Consider the following 16398-nt stretch of genomic DNA (forward strand, 5'->3'; position numbering starts at 1 on the left):
TTGGTTTCTTATCCAGGTATTCTAGATGGGACGTTGCGAGACTTGCGGCGGATTCAAGTGGAAAAAAATGGACGCCTGCTCGTATAACTTGACTGCGAGTTCATATGCCGAAGTCACCGTTTCGTATATTGTTGTGCAGTTTCTTTCTGTCCTGCTGCCGGTTGATGTGGCCACCGTGCAGCTTCGCGCCGGGTATCCGCGAAGTGGTAGAAGGGTCCACGTGACCGTAGAATTGAGTTCTTGCTTGCGTTTGGGGGGATCTGGTCGGGCCCGTGGGGTACTGGTGCTGTCTTGGGTGTGGCGGCTGCTGATATCGTGCGTAGTCACCGTTTGGCGGTGGGAGTTGGTAGTGGTGAGCCCTTGGCGGATGGTCTACGGCGTAAGGTGTCTCGGCTGGGGCTTGGTATGGGCCGCCTCTCAGCTCGGGAGAACGATGTCCGTAGGCGACCGGCGGTTGCGCGGGAAATTGGTCCTGCGGGCGAGTGTACGGTGGGTAGCCGCTGCCGGGGTACTGGGTGATCTGGGCGCGAGGCGGGTATATGTTAGCGGGAAGCTTTGATGGTGGTGCAGCCGCCGCTGGTTGTCTGGGAGGCGACTGCGATCTTGCCGTGTAGTCAGAAGTCTGGGGATACCCAAGTGGTCCCGCAGCTTGAGATCTTGCTGTGTATTCTGCGGTCTGCGGAAGTTGTGGGCGAGGCGCGGGCTGTCTCGCAGGCGACTGTGACCTGGTATAGTAGCTGTCGGCCTGAGGGTACACGGGCGGCTGTGCTGCTGGCGGGGGGAGTGGCGCTCTGGGAGGCGACTGCGACCTTGCCGTGTACGCAGCAGTTTGAGGATACTCCGGCGCTCGCGGCCTGGGAGGCGATTGTGCTCTCGGTACGTTTCTAACGGCTGGTGGTGCACCTGCTTCTTGTGATGCGGGCGGTGGCGGCGACCTTGCCACAGACCCAATGGCGTCATTCTGTCCTGGTAGACTGGCAGGTGTTGTTGGTAGCACTTGTCCCTGGACTGCTACGTCGGGCCGGATTGGCGAGGTCGCTCCTGAGCCGTTATTGATTCTTATCTCAGGCAGCTGCTTCTCAAGCGGACTGGGATGTCGAGAATCCGCCCGCACCTGTACGTCTTCTTGTGAGTCTAGGGGTTGTAAAGAAGGTACGCTTCCATTCAGCTTCAACGACGGGACAGCGCTCGCTGAGGATGTTGGGGTGTCGGTGTATGCTTGTGCGGGCTTGTATTGATCAAACTTTGTCAGACTGTCAAACGTTTCCCTTGTAGAATTGCCGGCAGTTGAAGGAAGATCGTCGCAGCCTGAAAAATTAGCCATATCCTCCGTTATCATCTGATCCATCATACCTTTCAGCTCCTCCATTGCTTCGTCTGATCGATTTTTCGTCTGGGTCATTGAGGCGACCGGTGCAGATCGCTCACGCGTCATGTTGGTGCGGCGGGACTCCAACTCGGCATCCTCATCGTCGTCAAATCCATGATCTGCGAAAATATCTTTGAAGCCGTCAACGTCGCGCTCGATGGGAGGAAGTTCATAGATTGATCTATGAGGATCGATCAAAATCGAATCCTTTTTTACTTGAGGCGCCGCTGTTCTCTCCTCTTTGGATGGAAGTGTGTCGTTACCTGAGGTCTTCCTCTTTGCCTTACTAAGAGGATTCCATTTTGCTATTTTTTGCTCAATTGCATGCAAATTCACGTTATGCTTTGATCCGTTCTTACCAAGGGACTCCTTGCTAATGATTGTGTGATAACCGTCACTAGACGGGCTATCGCTGGATTGTGATCCAGCAGATGGAACCCTCTTTTGGAAACTTTCGTAGACTGGCGTGACTTTCCTTTGGTCCTTTTGTGGCAATTGCTCCTTAGGTAGCTCAGAGTGAGGAACCAGACCTTCTATATCTCGCTGCCTCTGATGCTTGCGAGATTCTAAAGTTATGTCACATTCTTGAAATAGGACCCACTTCTTAAATCCATCGAACTCAAACTCTAATATCAAAGACCGGCCAAATAAGTTCCTTTTTGAAGATGTTTGCTCGTATGAGAGAGTAGATAACCATGCCCAGATAAAAAAATCATCTATATCAACCCTTTTGACTTCGATGCTTTCTGGAAGTTTAGCTTCATTAGGTAGACACTTTCTTTTTGACCAGCCCGCTTGAAAAGTTGAGTGTTTCGTTGACATTAGTTTCATCAGTCTACGAGATTCCTGAGACATCTTTCGGCTTATGCCTTCGACTTGATTGCTCTTTTTGAACAGTGACTTCAGAAGGGCATAATCTTCCCTTGCTTGGAAGGCATCGTACTTCGAAAAGTCAAGTAACTCGCCACAACGTTCCAACAGTTCCCATGGCTTTCTTGAAAATCTGTCAGTATGCAATGTCACCAATGGGATCGTTAATACAGTTTGAGAGGAATATGCTGTAGATCCCTTGGGCGGATATTCGTTATTGAACAAGAGGCTTTTCAACGTGGATGGTAGTTGAGCACTCTCCAGGTCCTGCGGTACAAAGCTCTTCAGAAAAGCTAAAAGAAGATGAAACATTGCGTCCGTAGCCGGTATCCAATCGTTCAAGCCGTCCTGAAATGAGTTGTTCGGTGATTCAGATGTATTTGTGAAATCATAATCAAGTGAATTACCAGTCGCTTCCAATGGCTTACCAAATGCCCATATTGCACACATCTTGGATATCTTCCGAGCGCTCATCTTATTAACCCGAGAATTCGATGCCAGAGACACGATCAGGTCAAAGAAATCGTAAACGATCGAAGCATGACTTGGTGATGATAAACACTGAGGCATAAGCTCCAAGAATCCTCTTGTAGGGTAGTTTTTCTCCTTCTCTCTGGCCTTAAACTGTAGGTATGCCTTCCATCCGATGACTTCACCATCAGGTAGTCGACACCATAGATATGTCAATCCCTGGAAGAGTGTCAATGGCTCAGTCTTCTGCACAATTCTTATTCTCTGTTTTTCCGCCACAGGTTGACCATTACCCATCGGAAACAAGCTATTTAAAAGTCTCAGTAGCTTCTCGTTCGTCTGTTGCGGCCTGAAAGGGATCATCAGGTATTCCACATCAGCGCCCTTGTCTTTCAGTCCAGCTGTTATCGCATGTATTACATCTTTTACCTTCTCACGATCAAAAGATTGAAAAAACTCAAACTCCTCGTCCTCTTGATAATCTTCATCTCCGTGCCCTTTGCGAAGGTTCATTGAAGGTCTTGCTGGCTCTGCGTTGTCATTTCGCTTCGGTGATGAGCTTGAAGGCTCTTTATTGAGGTTAGCCTCTGGAGGTGGCGTTGGCAAAGGTTTTGAAGCAGTTGCATTAGTTATGCCCATTCTTAGGACACGGTTCCATTCGTATAGGACTTCCGCTTGCCTTATGGTTGACGATGTTTACGAGAAATACTGATTTAAAAATTTTGAAACATTCGTGTCTTTAAAGATGCCCGCATAGAAAGTTTCATTAGCTATGTACGCTATAAGGCAGACTATATAAAGTATCTGTTCAAGGTCTGTAAACATCCATTAATACACGGATGATACGCCTCTTTTCCTCCAATAGTCGCTTACGGCATGCCAATCCCCGTTGAAATACCGAATTGCGTTGACAACGCTTCTTGGACCCCTCTCCTGGGTGCTGTAACCCATCTTGTTGAAAGAGCCTACTGCTGACTTACCAACCATCGAATAGTTTTCTACCTCGAGTACATCGGGCAGGAGTTGGTGGTGCACTCGAGGATAGGCGATGGTTTCTAGAAGCGGCATATTGTACCAATAGCTCCTCACGATTGCTTGTAGCACGCTGGTCGTGATAGTCGAGCCGCCTGAAGCGCCCACCACCAGGTCAGGTATTCCCAATTCGTTCAAGATAATCGAGGGAACCGCAGAAGATAGCGGTCTTCTTCCTGGTGAAGGGTAGTTGTAGATAGATGCGGCGAGTCCGAAACTGTTAGATCTGTGTGGTTGCGAGAAATCATCCATTTCATTGTTGAATATCACTCCAGTAACCGGATCGTGCACTAGCGAGCCAAACAGTAGATTAATCGTGGTCGTAAGGGAGACGGCATTGCCTAGACCGTCAACAATACTAAAGTGGGCTGTTCCATGCGGCTCATTGATTTCATACGCTGGGTTATACCAGGTCCAATTCTCGAAAGTCTTGGGCTCTGATCTCAGACAATTTTGCTTGATTTTCCCAGCAGCATTGTCTATCCATTCTTTTCCCAGCACTTCCTTGATGTGTGCCGGAATTTCGTCTCCATCGTAGTCTCCGAGTCTGCTACGGGCGCTCCCCATCCATTTCATCGCTTCAATCAACTGGAAAGACGTGAGAGGCATATAATCCCCACCTTCTACAGTTTCCATTTGATCCATGATTGAGAGGGCTGAAATCAAAGCGGCCCCTGAGCTCGATCCACTACTGGTTAATACTGTCAGATCGTTATTAGGAGCATACTGGTATCCGGATCTTATTTTGAGAGACAACGGCTTACCTGCAGACACAGTATAGTTGGCTAAGTCTTCTTTTGTTAGTATGCCGCCATGCTTACCGATACTTTTAACAATCGATCTAGCGACCCAGTGATTTGGATCGTAGAACGGTTCTGCAGAACCGTTCTTTGCTAGTTCCATTAAAGTGTCAGACAGCGCGGGTCTCTGAATCCAATCACCGGCCTTTTTCACGCCATTACCGGTGCTGTTGATTACAAAGGACCAGTCTTCGGTCATTTGCAGCAGTAAAGGCTCGTACTTCTCCAAGGAAGCACCCAGCGCCGCGCCAATTTCCCAACCCTCGTACCCAAGCTCTGCCACAGGAGTCACCAGATCGGCCCATGCGACCTGACCACTTCCTCTAGACTTGTGCAACTCGTACAAACCCTTCAATTCCCCTGGGACACCCACTGCTAGGCCTCCAACCTTCGAGCAGTCAGGACACTCGTCAAACATTTGTTTGTGAGATCCCGCAGGCGCCTGCTCCCTGAAGTCGACGAATAAGTGGTCTTTTTCCTGTTTTCCAGAGAAAACAGCATATCCACCACCTCCCACTCCGCTATTGAAGAAGTTTATCATCCCAATACACAGTGCCTGCGTCACGGCAGCATCCGCAGCATTTGAACCCGGAAATTTCTGTAGCACCTTTTCGATAGTCAGATTGCTGCACAGCTGCAAATCAGAGCTGATACCTCCATGTCTGCCAATTTTGAGTAGATCTTTATCTGGATTAAGTGTCGGTTCTCGCCTTAGCGGGTCGATCTCGATGTTATGACCAGAGTCTAGCTTCTCAAAAGATCCAAAATCTGGTCGTACAGGGACAAAGTTGGTAACTGGATGTGACTGTGCCACAGATAGGATGGAAATTAATGATAATATTACGGCAGCTATGCGCCGATGCAGGAATTTGCCGCCAGAGCTCGGTGATTGCATCGCTGTTTGTGTTTTTTATCCAAGTGTAATTAATATCCCCACTAGGCCAACTCTCAATAGGTTTAAACCACTTTGAACTTGATCTTGAAGAGTCTTCCATGATTTAACGTTTTGTATGTATAGATTACAATTGTGCTTATCTAGGTCGAAAAACGAGATACGGCGATAGCGCGGACTCTGACAAATCTGAAAAATCGTCGATTAAAATGCGGCTCGACGAAAAGCCACAGTCAGTAACGCTCTAAATAATATATAAACATATTTACAAGTCAGTAAACGGAGGACCGGAGGAGGTGCCGCTACTCAAGAAGACGAGTAATCAAACCGGTACCGACGGTTTTACCACCTTCTCTAATGTTGAAACGTTGGCCGACCTCGACAGGAGTTGGGTGGATCAATTCACATTCCATTTCGACGTTGTCACCGGGCATCACTTGCATGGAGTGATCCTCGACAGCCTCTGGGAATTTCAAAACGACAGTGACGTCAGCAGTTCTGATGAACATCTGTGGTCTGTAGTTTTCGCCGAAACCAGAGTGTCTGCCACCTTCTTCCTTGGACAAGATGTAAAGAGAGGCCAAAAACTTGGTGTGAGCCTTCACGGTACCGGGCTTGGCCAAAACCATACCTCTTTTCAACTGGTCTCTTCTGACACCTCTTAGTAGGATACCGGCGTTGTCACCGGCCATGGCTTGGTCCAATTCCTTTCTGAACATTTCAATACCTGTGACGGTGGTCTTCAATGGGGCAGAGTTGTGACCGACGATCTCTATTTCCTCACCCTTCTTCAAGTTACCTCTCTCAACACGTCCGGTGACAACGGTACCTCTACCGGAGATGGAGAAGATGTCTTCGACGGGCATCAAGAAGGGCTTGTCCAGGTCTCTCTTTGGGGTTGGGATGTATTCGTCAACGCTGTCCAACAACTTCATGATAGCCTGCTCACCGATCTCTGGTTGACGGTCTTCCAAAGCACATAGAGCTGAACCCATGATCACGGGAACGTTGTCACCGTCGAACCCGTATTGGGTCAACAACTCTCTCATTTCCATTTCAACCAATTCCAACATTTCAGGGTCGTCCATGGTGTCAACCTTGTTCACGAACACCACAATATGTTGCACACCGACTTGTCTAGCTAACAACAGGTGTTCTCTGGTCTGAGGCATCTGACCGTCAGTGGCAGCAACAACGATGATTGCACCATCCATCTGAGCGGCACCGGTGATCATATTCTTGATATAATCCGCGTGACCGGGACAGTCGACGTGGGAGTAATGTCTGTTCTTTGTCTCGTACTCAACGTGAGCCGTGGAAATGGTAATACCACGAGCCCTTTCTTCAGGAGCTTTGTCAATGGCGGCATAATCCAAGAAATCAGCGCCGCCGTGCTTGGCCAAAGTCTTGGTGATCGCAGCGGTCAAAGTAGTCTTACCATGATCGACGTGACCAATGGTACCAATGTTCAAGTGCGGTTTCTTACGATCGAAAGCGGCAGCCGAAACACGCAGCGAAGTCGCAAAGGATCTTGCCAAACATGCAGGTCTGAAGAAACTGCCAGGGACCAATCTGGAAGATAGTTTTGAAACCAACATCGTGACCTTACAGCACCTCTACTCCCAGGTAAAGTTGGATCTGCCTATTGATGAGAACAGGCTCCTTTAAGCTTGAAAATTTCTTTCGCCGGGTAACAGCCGTTCTAAGCGATACAGATTTACTGCTACTTTAAAAGCCAGTTGGTGTAGAGAGTAGTATTTATGAGAACCAGAATAGCCGCTGATACAAACACTAAACAATGGCTAGATACTATTGCGAGTACTGTCACTCGTACCTGACACACGACACTTTGAGCGTGAGAAAATCGCATGTTATCGGTAAGAATCACTTGCGAATCGTTGGGAACTACTACCGAAACAAGGCCAAACAGGAGGAAACGGAGCGCGTGCAGCCCAGGAAGAGGCAGAATAGGAACCCCAAGACGACAAAAAATGCTGGCATCAAGCAGCCGATTCACTGTCCCACCAACAGAGAGAAGAGAAGACTGAACAGAATCGCAAGGTACCATCGAAAAGAGCTACAAACCGTTGGTGAAGAATCACTCTTACAGAAGGTGTACGATGGATCTCCCGGATATTCTAAGATCTTTATTGATGGCAACCGACTCGATATCGGGGACCTGGTGCGGACTTCTCGCCTCCCGCAACGTGCAAACGCGAGCGAACCGCAGAACAATGCGCCTACAAGAACGAGAAACGAAGTGTTCACCCCATCACGGCAAAGCTTCACTCTCGAACCGCCAAGAATCCTCACCCAGTGGCAGTCCACTGTCCCCAAGCAGTCACTGTACCACGAAGAGCGCCTGCTCAACACCGTGATCGACGAGTCCAGGAAAAGAATGCAAACTCCAGTCATCTCGCATGCCAGGAAAAGAAAAAATTGATTACTAATTAACCATTAAACAGGATTCGTATACGTTGTTTGCTGTTATGTTTCGTCAAGTCATTAGAGCGGGTATCCAGATCAGGAGTCGTTCGCGTCCAGCGGCGGCACCTGAAAAAATTTTTCAGCGATGGCGCCAGCGGCAACACGCCCGATGGTCTCTCGAGCGGAAGCGCGGCCACCACCGGACGACGCCTTCAAATCGTACTTTTCCATGTAGGTGAAATCTGCATGCGAGGGCCTAGGGTAGTTGTCCATATCGCTGTAGTCATGAGGTCTCTGGTCCTCGTTCCGAATCAGCATCGCGATTGGCGTCCCGAGCGTTTTGTCAAACTCCACACCAGACTGAATTTCAACCTTGTCCTTCTCGTTTCTTGGTGTAGACAACTTGGACTGACCTGGTCTTCTCCTGGATAGTTGGGGTTGAATATCGCCTTCTGTCAGAGACATTCCAGGTGGCACACCATCCACGATACGGCCGACAGATTTGCAATGCGATTCACCATACGTGGTGACACGGAAGATATGACCGAACGTAGACATAGTTAGCTTCACGGAACAAACGATGACTGGGCCTCCATCTGCTGCAACAACTACTGTCCATCTATAGTAAGCGGTTTAATAGTCATCAGTGGAAAATTTGGGTTTCTCTCCAGAATTACGTTCATTGTGATGTGACATTTTCCAGGCGCTAAATTAGCCGCCGAGGTCGATCAGACCAAATAGCTTACCAGAAAATAGCCGCCGAGCTCATTCCATAGGCGCTGTCGAGCTCAGAAGGCGATATCGTGGCACAGTGAGCACTGTGGCCAGCCGGTGGTGAGACGCTGGGCTGCTAGAGAAGGAGCGGGTCCGCAGCTGAGGCGGTATGAAACATGGGGCGAGTCCTTAGGGATCTTCTGTCTCTCGACATGGCGTCGGGTGCTCAACCAGGAAGTCGTGCTGTTCTCGACTGAGCCATCTACGTGGTCTGGCGTGGCAGCGCCGTGAGAGGGAGAAAGCGATCGAAAGCAGTAGCACATGTCCAAAGCGTTGCCCAAGGGACTTCTCAGCGCCCTGCCGCATCTCGGGCGACTGCAACGGCGCTCATCTCACAAGGGACTCCGAAACTGGCGCCGGAACTGCTGGCGACGCTCTTCTGGCGCTGCCGGCAGAGGAGCATAAAAGAGAGCCCCACCAGAAGCACTACGACGGTGCCAACGACGACCAACACGCCAAATCAATGGCTCTGCTTCAGCAACTTCCGTCACGTGGCAGAGCTTACTGTTCTTCAAGGTATGGCTACACCAGAGACCGGGAGCTGTGACGCGTCAATTAGCCGCCGAGCTAGCCGCCCAAATGTTGCATTTCAAACTATAAAGGGGGAGAGAATTCTCGATAGGTATTTGGATTAGTAGTCAACAAACCAACATTTCAATACATTAGATAATTATGGGGAAGAAAAAGAGCCTTGAAGAGTTCGTTGAAGAGTGCCGTAAGGTGCACGACGACAAATACAATTACTCGATCACAAACTATACCAGATGGGACTGCAAAATTGAGTATATCTGCCCAATTCATGGTGTACAGAGTCAAAGAGCTGACGATCATAGACACGGGAGGGGTTGCAAACTGTGTGGCAGGGAGAGAACCAGAAAGACTTTCGCCCTCACTACGGAAAAGTTCATCGAAACTTGTAAGAAGAAACATAATAACCGGTACAGTTATCCCAATACTGTGTACGTTGATTACGAAAGTGCAGTGAAAATCGAGTGTGCGCGGCATGGCGAGTTCGTTCAAATAGCTGGCTATCATCTTACCGGTAGTGGGTGTCAAAAATGTGCTGTCTTTAATAAATCCTCGGGCCCTGCCTTAAAGCCTGCTGACTATGATGAGTTCGTCGGACTGTCTATCAAGGTACATGGAGATGTTTATGACTATTCCCAGGTCAACTATAAAAAACATTATGTTACTGTCGATATTGTATGCACAGACCACGGCCCTTTCAGATGTACTCCTACTACACATTTGAAGGGTAAAGGGTGTGCTACCTGTCAGAATTTCGATGCATTTGTCCAGAAGGCAAAATCAATTCATGGTGATAAGTTTGACTATGACAAGTCAACTTACATTAGGAGCAAAACAAAGATGCGTATACTTTGCCGGGAGCATGGAGAATTCTGGCAAATCCCAGTAGACCATGCTCGTGTTACTCGTAAAGGGGGTTTTCATTGCCCTTCATGTTTTTTAGAGAATAAGCGCCTCACAATCGATGAAGTGAAGGAAAGATCCAGAAATATTCACGGCCTGGCGTACAAGTTTGATAAGCTCGTTCTGGGCAAGAGCCTACAAGAAGAGGCAATATTCTATTGCATAAAATGTGCCAAATACTTTTCTCAAAAGCCCATTAATCATCTTCAAGGCAAGGGCTGTTCGTGGTGCTGTGAATCAAAGCATGAGAAAAAAATTGAAAATTGGCTACAAACCACGGATTATCAATTTGAATCGCAAAAGCGTTTTCCTGATTTACGGTACAAAAAATCGCTTAGGTGCGATTTCTATCTTGAACAGTTCAATCTTATCATCGAGTTTGACGGGATTCAGCACTTTAAGCCCGTGGAGGCCTGGGGAGGATTTGAGGAGTTCCTCAGAGTGCAGGCCAGAGATCGCGCGAAAGACGACTACTGCACAGAGAAGCGTATCAACCTTCTCAGGATGAAAGATGGTCAGGACGTCATCCAAGGGGTTCAAGACCTGATCGAGCTGATCAAAGCCAATGAAACAGGACACGTCCTGCATATGATTTATGGCAAGCTAGCCACTTTCTAGTTTTCTAACTAAATAAATGCTCCTGCTTTTGTTGGTATTTTTTTCAGCCAAGGTTAAAGGAACTTGAGGAAACTTGACAAAAAAGTTGAACGGAACTAGGCATAATAAACGTTATCTAAAGCGATCTGTACGTAACTATCTACTCGGCAAAATGCTTCAAGATCTCCTCGGCAGCCTTGATACCAGATACCAGCATAGCACCAAAGGTTGGTCCCATTCTGTTGCAGCCAGCCAGCTCGGCGACCTCCATACCTGCAAAGTAGACAGAGTTGACACCGTTGTACTTACCAGCATTTTTGACAACGTCGGCTTCAGCGTGGTTCATGTCCAGACCCTTCATGCCGCCTAGCTTCTTGTTCTTGTCGATCGAAACAATTCTCTTGGCAGAGAACGCCCCGAAAGGACCATCGTGGCCAGTAGTGGACAAAATGACACCATGCTTGGCAGATGGGTCACGGGTACCATCGTTCTTGTAGCCAGACAATTCGATGACGTTAGGGTCCATACAGCACTGGGTACCGTGGGCTTGGGTGACCAAAGTCCAGTTGGTCACCACACCTGCGACAGTAAGATCACCGTTTGGACCATCTGGTCTAGTAACCAGATCCTCGACGGCAGTAGCGTTAAATAGCTTGACGTTGGGGAATTTCAAAACCTCAGAGATCACAGTGCTGATGAACAATGCTTCTCCTCGTCATAAGAATAATCTCCGCCCCCGTCATCCTCGCCGCCGGAAACCCTGTCCAGCACGACCAACAAAACCACACCAATCACTAAAACCAGTACCACTCCGAGCAAAAACCATATTATCGCAACAGTCAAAAAGTTATCCAAAGGCTCTGCCTCTGGATGCGAACCGCTACTCCCACCAAGACTGCCAAGTAAACTCCGTATGAACGAATCAAAAAAACCCGTGTCATAACCATGGTGTTGATTGCAAAGATCCTCAGACATCATCCCCATCATTCTGATCTGTCCCGGCCCCCAAAGACACTTGACAATTCACATCGCAAGGATTGCAGTAGAGTAGCAAAACCTTGATGAATATATATGTTTGGAAAGATCACTTTGCGCAAGAAAATTAGGTGACAATACAGGATGAGATCATGGGAGACGCTAAAGTGCTGATTGATTCCTAATTGAGATATCTAATCGACAATACCTTGCGGACCTAGCAGCGGATATTAGAAGGGCTCCCTCTGTGTTGACCTCGTACTAATATTTGACTAATGGCTCATACGTTCTTTTTTCTCTCTGCTTCCAGATAACCGATGCGACGATACCAGAGGAACGGCCAAAATTAACGCACAGCATCTGGACCGCACACGTAAACGATCGTACAGAACTTTTGACACGAAGGGACCGCAATGCAGGCAGAAAAAAAAAAAAGGATCTCCAAGGGTCTTCGGAGAATTTGGGTAGCAATGGTCATGTGACTTGGTGGGGAAAGAGATGATTTCCAGGGCCGGGTAACGGAAGCTCCAAGGTCGCTTGCGACGAGCCAATGAAGAACAAAGTTCGGAAGGTGGGCAGTCTGCCGTCTAATGGTAAAGAAAAGCTTGAAATACTGTCCCTGCGATAGAAGCGGTTACGGACCACGTAGTAAGCGGTTGAATCGGGACTATGTTCGCTGTTAGGTCTACTTCCAGGTTGCTACTGTTGAAAAGAGTGCCTTTGGCTCGTCAAATTTGTCAAACGAGAATTAATCACAATGTGGTGCAAGATCTGTACCTGAGAGAACTGAAGAACGTTAAATTGAACCCAATTACTGCCAAGGATGCTGAAGGGAATGTCAAGCAATGGGTTGATCCTGTCAAGCCAAAGCAACCTGAGCTAGAGGGACAGGGTGCCGATGCGTTGAAGGCGTACTCGGCTGAAGCCGTGGAGACCAAGACAGGCGTTATGGAGGAAGAGAGCAACGTGGAAGAGGACTGGCTGGTGCTTGATGATGCCGAGGAGGATTCCCACGGTCATTGAATATGGGGTGCACTGATGCTCGCGCCCTGTATCCTGTCTGCTGGGCTGCCGTACATACATTATAGCGAGTTATTTTTTTCATATTCCAGCACTACCAACTGTCTAGTATATCTGTTGTGAGCGAAAGGGACGAGTAGGATGGCCGAGAAGTTCGAGACGCTGGAGAGACTTCATCGGCCGGGGATTTCTCAAGAACGGCCAGTCTCGCAGCGGCACCCGTGGTGTCGAGACGGGCGGTTAAACGAGCGGCAGACGACGGCAGCGTTCGCAAGATGTTCAAGGTAAGCGCAAATAAGCTGCAGTCAACCATCGAGGAGCTCAGAGACAGGATCCAGAGGGATAACAACAAGTACCGGGACAGCGACATCACGTGGCGCGTGCACCAGGATCTGACGACGCAAGTGGACGAGGTACCGGAGCCGTCGGGGATCTTAGGGAGCAGCTGACGCTGCTGCTGTGCTCGGAACTGGTCATTTTCCTTGACAACGTCAATCGCTTCACCTACTCGTCCGCGATCCTCGGAATCACCGAGGCTCCGCTGAGGGAGCAGCACAGATAGGTGCTCGACAGGCTGCAGGCCAGCGGCGACCGCACAATCGCACCGCTGGTCGAGTTCATCACCGATTGGTATCAAATAATCGAGCTCGATATGAATCACGTGACCGGGAGCGAGAGCTGGCTCGTACGTAGCGACCGGTGGCAATGGGCGTCTTGAAAAATTTAGCAAGATCGATTAAAAGGTAAATAAATTTTTATCCCATCCCATTTCCTTTGGAAGAGAGAGGCAAGGAGAGCGAATCAATAACGACCAAACTCTTTAGATTGTAATTGATTGAAAAGATGTCTGCACCTGCTGCTGGTAACGCTCAAGGCGAAGTTCCAACTTTTAAATTGGTTCTTGTTGGTGATGGTGGTACTGGTAAGACCACTTTTGTCAAGAGACATTTGACCGGTGAATTCGAAAAAAAATATATTGCGACCATCGGTGTTGAAGTCCATCCTCTTTCTTTCTACACAAACTTTGGCGAGATCAAGTTCGATGTGTGGGATACCGCCGGGCAAGAAAAATTCGGTGGGTTGAGAGATGGTTACTACATTAACGCTCAATGCGGTATCATCATGTTCGATGTCACTTCTAGAATCACTTACAAGAACGTTCCAAACTGGCACAGAGACTTGGTTCGTGTTTGTGAAAACATCCCAATCGTGCTATGTGGTAACAAGGTCGATGTTAAGGAGAGAAAGGTGAAGGCCAAGACCATCACGTTCCACAGAAAGAAGAACCTACAGTACTACGACATATCTGCCAAGTCCAACTATAACTTCGAGAAGCCATTCTTGTGGTTGGCTAGAAAGCTGGCTGGTAACCCACAATTGGAGTTTGTCGCATCTCCAGCATTGGCTCCACCTGAGGTGCAGGTCGACGAGCAATTGATGCAACAGTACCAGCAGGAAATGGAACAGGCTACTGCTTTGCCATTGCCTGATGAAGATGACGCTGATTTGTAAGTAATTCACTTCATAGCTTCTAGCACCCCCATTAAAATTAACATCGTCTATTTTGTTTGAGTTGAAGTATTTTACAAGCTACGTATTTTACACAACTGAACAGCTAACAACATCAGACAACGGAAAAACGCACCACGGGAGACCATACCGGTGGCATGACAGAGATCCTGTACGACGTCAACTCCAAGAGGTTGAAATGCACGGACGAAGCCGATGAAAACTTACAAACCAACGTCGATCAGGTTAATTCGTTGACTGCAGCTTTGATCCCAGAGACGAACCCAAATTTCACCCCACAACCACACGAAGACATAAGCAAACTGGTCAAGAACCTCTTTGATAGCGGTCTCAAGAATGCTAAACAGAACAAATTCCCTGAAGCTCTGAAAAATGTGTCGCTGGCGATTGAAATGGCCCAGAGAAAGAGGGCTCCCTGGGAAGCGTTTGCTGTTCAATTGCAAGAATTGCAATTCATGCTACGTCACAAGATAGATCTGTTGCTGGTGCTCGGCAAGTACCTCGATGCACTACAGGATCTCGATATGCTGCTGAACACTGGTCTTGTTCAACCGGAAGTTTTCATAAGAAAGACAGACGCTCTGCTAAAGCTGGGCAGGTTGGACCAAGCACGTATTGAATGTGAAAGAGGCCTAAGTTTACAGCCACAGAACACAAAACTGAAGGCGCTCAATCTCGAGTGTGCAAGACGATTGGCAGACTTCAATGGCGATCTGTGAGCATCTGCCCATCTTTTATACCTATTAGCCCTAGTAAGGTGTAGTTTTCTAGTCATCGATCGCTTAGGCGTTATTTGAAAAATTTTCAATGCTGATCAGTAGCACTGCACCAATAACACGGTCAATAGACGCTGTTGATTCCATTTGCAACCAAGATGCCCTCTTCAACCACTGTTTCAGCAGCCTCCTCTGCAAATTTTGACGTAAATGTGAGTATAGAGCATTTCATAGCTAGATTGAAGAGAAAACAGATAGACAACTCTTACGCTATGGCATTGGAGACTTTGCAGATCCTGAAGAGGTTTATCTCTGCAGCTCGCTGGTCTCATGTCACTGAACTGATAGAGCAAATAAGACAACTAGCTGACAGATTGGAAAAGGCTCAGCCAGCTGCGTTTTGTTGTGGTAATGTGATTAGAAGAGTGCTGGCGGTCATAAGAGATGAGTTCGAGGAAGATATGCGCAGCACGGTGGTGAGCACAGCCGCAACCACGAACACTGTGGCTGAACCAATGATCTCATCTATGTTTAATCTGCTACAGAAGCCAGAACATCAGCTACAACAGCAACAGCAGCAGCAGCAGCAACAGAAGTCGCAAAAAGGCACCAAAACAAAGACAGATTTCCGTCAAGTGGCTATACAGGGCATCAAGGATCTGATAGACGAAATCACTAATATAGATGACGGCATTCAACAGATTGCCATCGATTTGATTCATGACCAAGAAATTCTCTTAACACCAACTCCAGAGTCGAAAACTGTGCTCAAGTTTCTCATCAAGTCCAAGGAACGAAGCAACAGAACTTTCACTGTCCTGGTCACTGAGGGATTTCCAAATAACACAGCTAAAGCCCATGAATTTGCAAAAAAACTGGCTCAACACAACATCGAGACGATCGTCGTGCCGGACTCGGCCGTCTTTGCCCTCATGTCACGGGTTGGTAAAGTCATCATTGGTACCAAAGCAGTTTTCATCAATGGTGGCAGTATGGCATCCGCGAGCGGAGTCTCATCAGTGTGCGAGTGCGCTAGAGAGTTCAAGACTCCCGTGTTTGCCGTGGCTGGTCTATACAAGCTGTCGCCATTGTATCCGTTCGACGTGGAGAGACTCGTCGAATTCGGCGGCTCTCAGAAAGTGTTGCCTCACATGGATCCCCATAACAGGCTCGATATCATCAACCCTGTGACAGCATACGTCCCTCCAGAAAATATCGACATTTACATCACCAATATCGGCGGATTCGCACCAAGTTTCATCTATCGTGTGGCTTGGGATAACTACAAACAAGTCGATGTGAACATCGGGCAAGCACTCTAAGTATTTTGCAAGCGAATATGATACAACCGACGAAATGAACCTTTGCATTCACATTTGAGAATGCCCTGTGCCTCGCTCGGTGACAGTCATCAATATTGTCATCTTGAGCTGGATGAACGCAACACTTCTGATTGCTTTCAATGGGCTATATCAACTTTTCAAGACTTCTTTG

The 16398-nt window shown here is 48.0% G+C and overlaps 9 protein-coding genes across 9 annotated transcripts; 6 read left to right on the plus strand and 3 right to left on the minus strand.

The window, feature by feature from the left end:
• Positions 1–100: 100 nt before the first annotated feature.
• On the minus strand, positions 101–3349 carry MSB1 (Msb1p; the record flags this gene model as incomplete). Its single annotated transcript, XM_037285787.1, has 1 exon — positions 101–3349. One exon carries the CDS (start codon positions 3347–3349, stop codon positions 101–103), a length of 3249 nt encoding a protein of 1082 aa, XP_037141683.1.
• A 189-nt stretch (positions 3350–3538) lies between these two features.
• ECM38 (gamma-glutamyltransferase) lies at positions 3539–5437 on the minus strand (the record flags this gene model as incomplete). The annotated part of the gene is made up of 1 exon (XM_037285788.1): positions 3539–5437. The coding sequence occupies one exon, from the start codon at positions 5435–5437 to the stop codon at positions 3539–3541; it is 1899 nt and encodes a 632-aa protein (XP_037141684.1).
• Positions 5438–5736: 299 nt separating this feature from the next.
• Positions 5737–7032, minus strand: TUF1 (translation elongation factor Tu; the record flags this gene model as incomplete). The annotated part of the gene is made up of 1 exon (XM_037285789.1): positions 5737–7032. One exon carries the CDS (start codon positions 7030–7032, stop codon positions 5737–5739), a length of 1296 nt encoding a protein of 431 aa, XP_037141685.1.
• A 200-nt stretch (positions 7033–7232) lies between these two features.
• YHC1 (Yhc1p) lies at positions 7233–7877 on the plus strand (the record flags this gene model as incomplete). Its single annotated transcript, XM_037285790.1, has 1 exon — positions 7233–7877. The coding sequence occupies one exon, from the start codon at positions 7233–7235 to the stop codon at positions 7875–7877; it is 645 nt and encodes a 214-aa protein (XP_037141686.1).
• Positions 7878–9307: 1430 nt separating this feature from the next.
• HG536_0H03890 (uncharacterized protein) lies at positions 9308–10684 on the plus strand (the record flags this gene model as incomplete). The annotated part of the gene is made up of 1 exon (XM_037285791.1): positions 9308–10684. The coding sequence occupies one exon, from the start codon at positions 9308–9310 to the stop codon at positions 10682–10684; it is 1377 nt and encodes a 458-aa protein (XP_037141687.1).
• Positions 10685–12307: 1623 nt separating this feature from the next.
• Positions 12308–12661, plus strand: ATP14 (F1F0 ATP synthase subunit h; the record flags this gene model as incomplete). The annotated part of the gene is made up of 1 exon (XM_037285792.1): positions 12308–12661. One exon carries the CDS (start codon positions 12308–12310, stop codon positions 12659–12661), a length of 354 nt encoding a protein of 117 aa, XP_037141688.1.
• Positions 12662–13501: 840 nt separating this feature from the next.
• GSP1 (Ran GTPase GSP1) lies at positions 13502–14170 on the plus strand (the record flags this gene model as incomplete). The annotated part of the gene is made up of 1 exon (XM_037285793.1): positions 13502–14170. One exon carries the CDS (start codon positions 13502–13504, stop codon positions 14168–14170), a length of 669 nt encoding a protein of 222 aa, XP_037141689.1.
• Positions 14171–14325: 155 nt separating this feature from the next.
• SEC72 (Sec63 complex subunit SEC72) lies at positions 14326–14907 on the plus strand (the record flags this gene model as incomplete). Its single annotated transcript, XM_037285794.1, has 1 exon — positions 14326–14907. One exon carries the CDS (start codon positions 14326–14328, stop codon positions 14905–14907), a length of 582 nt encoding a protein of 193 aa, XP_037141690.1.
• Positions 14908–15062: 155 nt separating this feature from the next.
• GCD7 (translation initiation factor eIF2B subunit beta) lies at positions 15063–16226 on the plus strand (the record flags this gene model as incomplete). The annotated part of the gene is made up of 1 exon (XM_037285795.1): positions 15063–16226. One exon carries the CDS (start codon positions 15063–15065, stop codon positions 16224–16226), a length of 1164 nt encoding a protein of 387 aa, XP_037141691.1.
• Between the last annotated feature and the right edge of the window lie 172 nt (positions 16227–16398).

Source organism: Torulaspora globosa, chromosome 8 (genome assembly GCF_014133895.1).
Source record: "Torulaspora globosa chromosome 8, complete sequence".
In the NCBI taxonomy this organism is placed as follows: Eukaryota; Fungi; Ascomycota; class Saccharomycetes; order Saccharomycetales; family Saccharomycetaceae; genus Torulaspora; species Torulaspora globosa.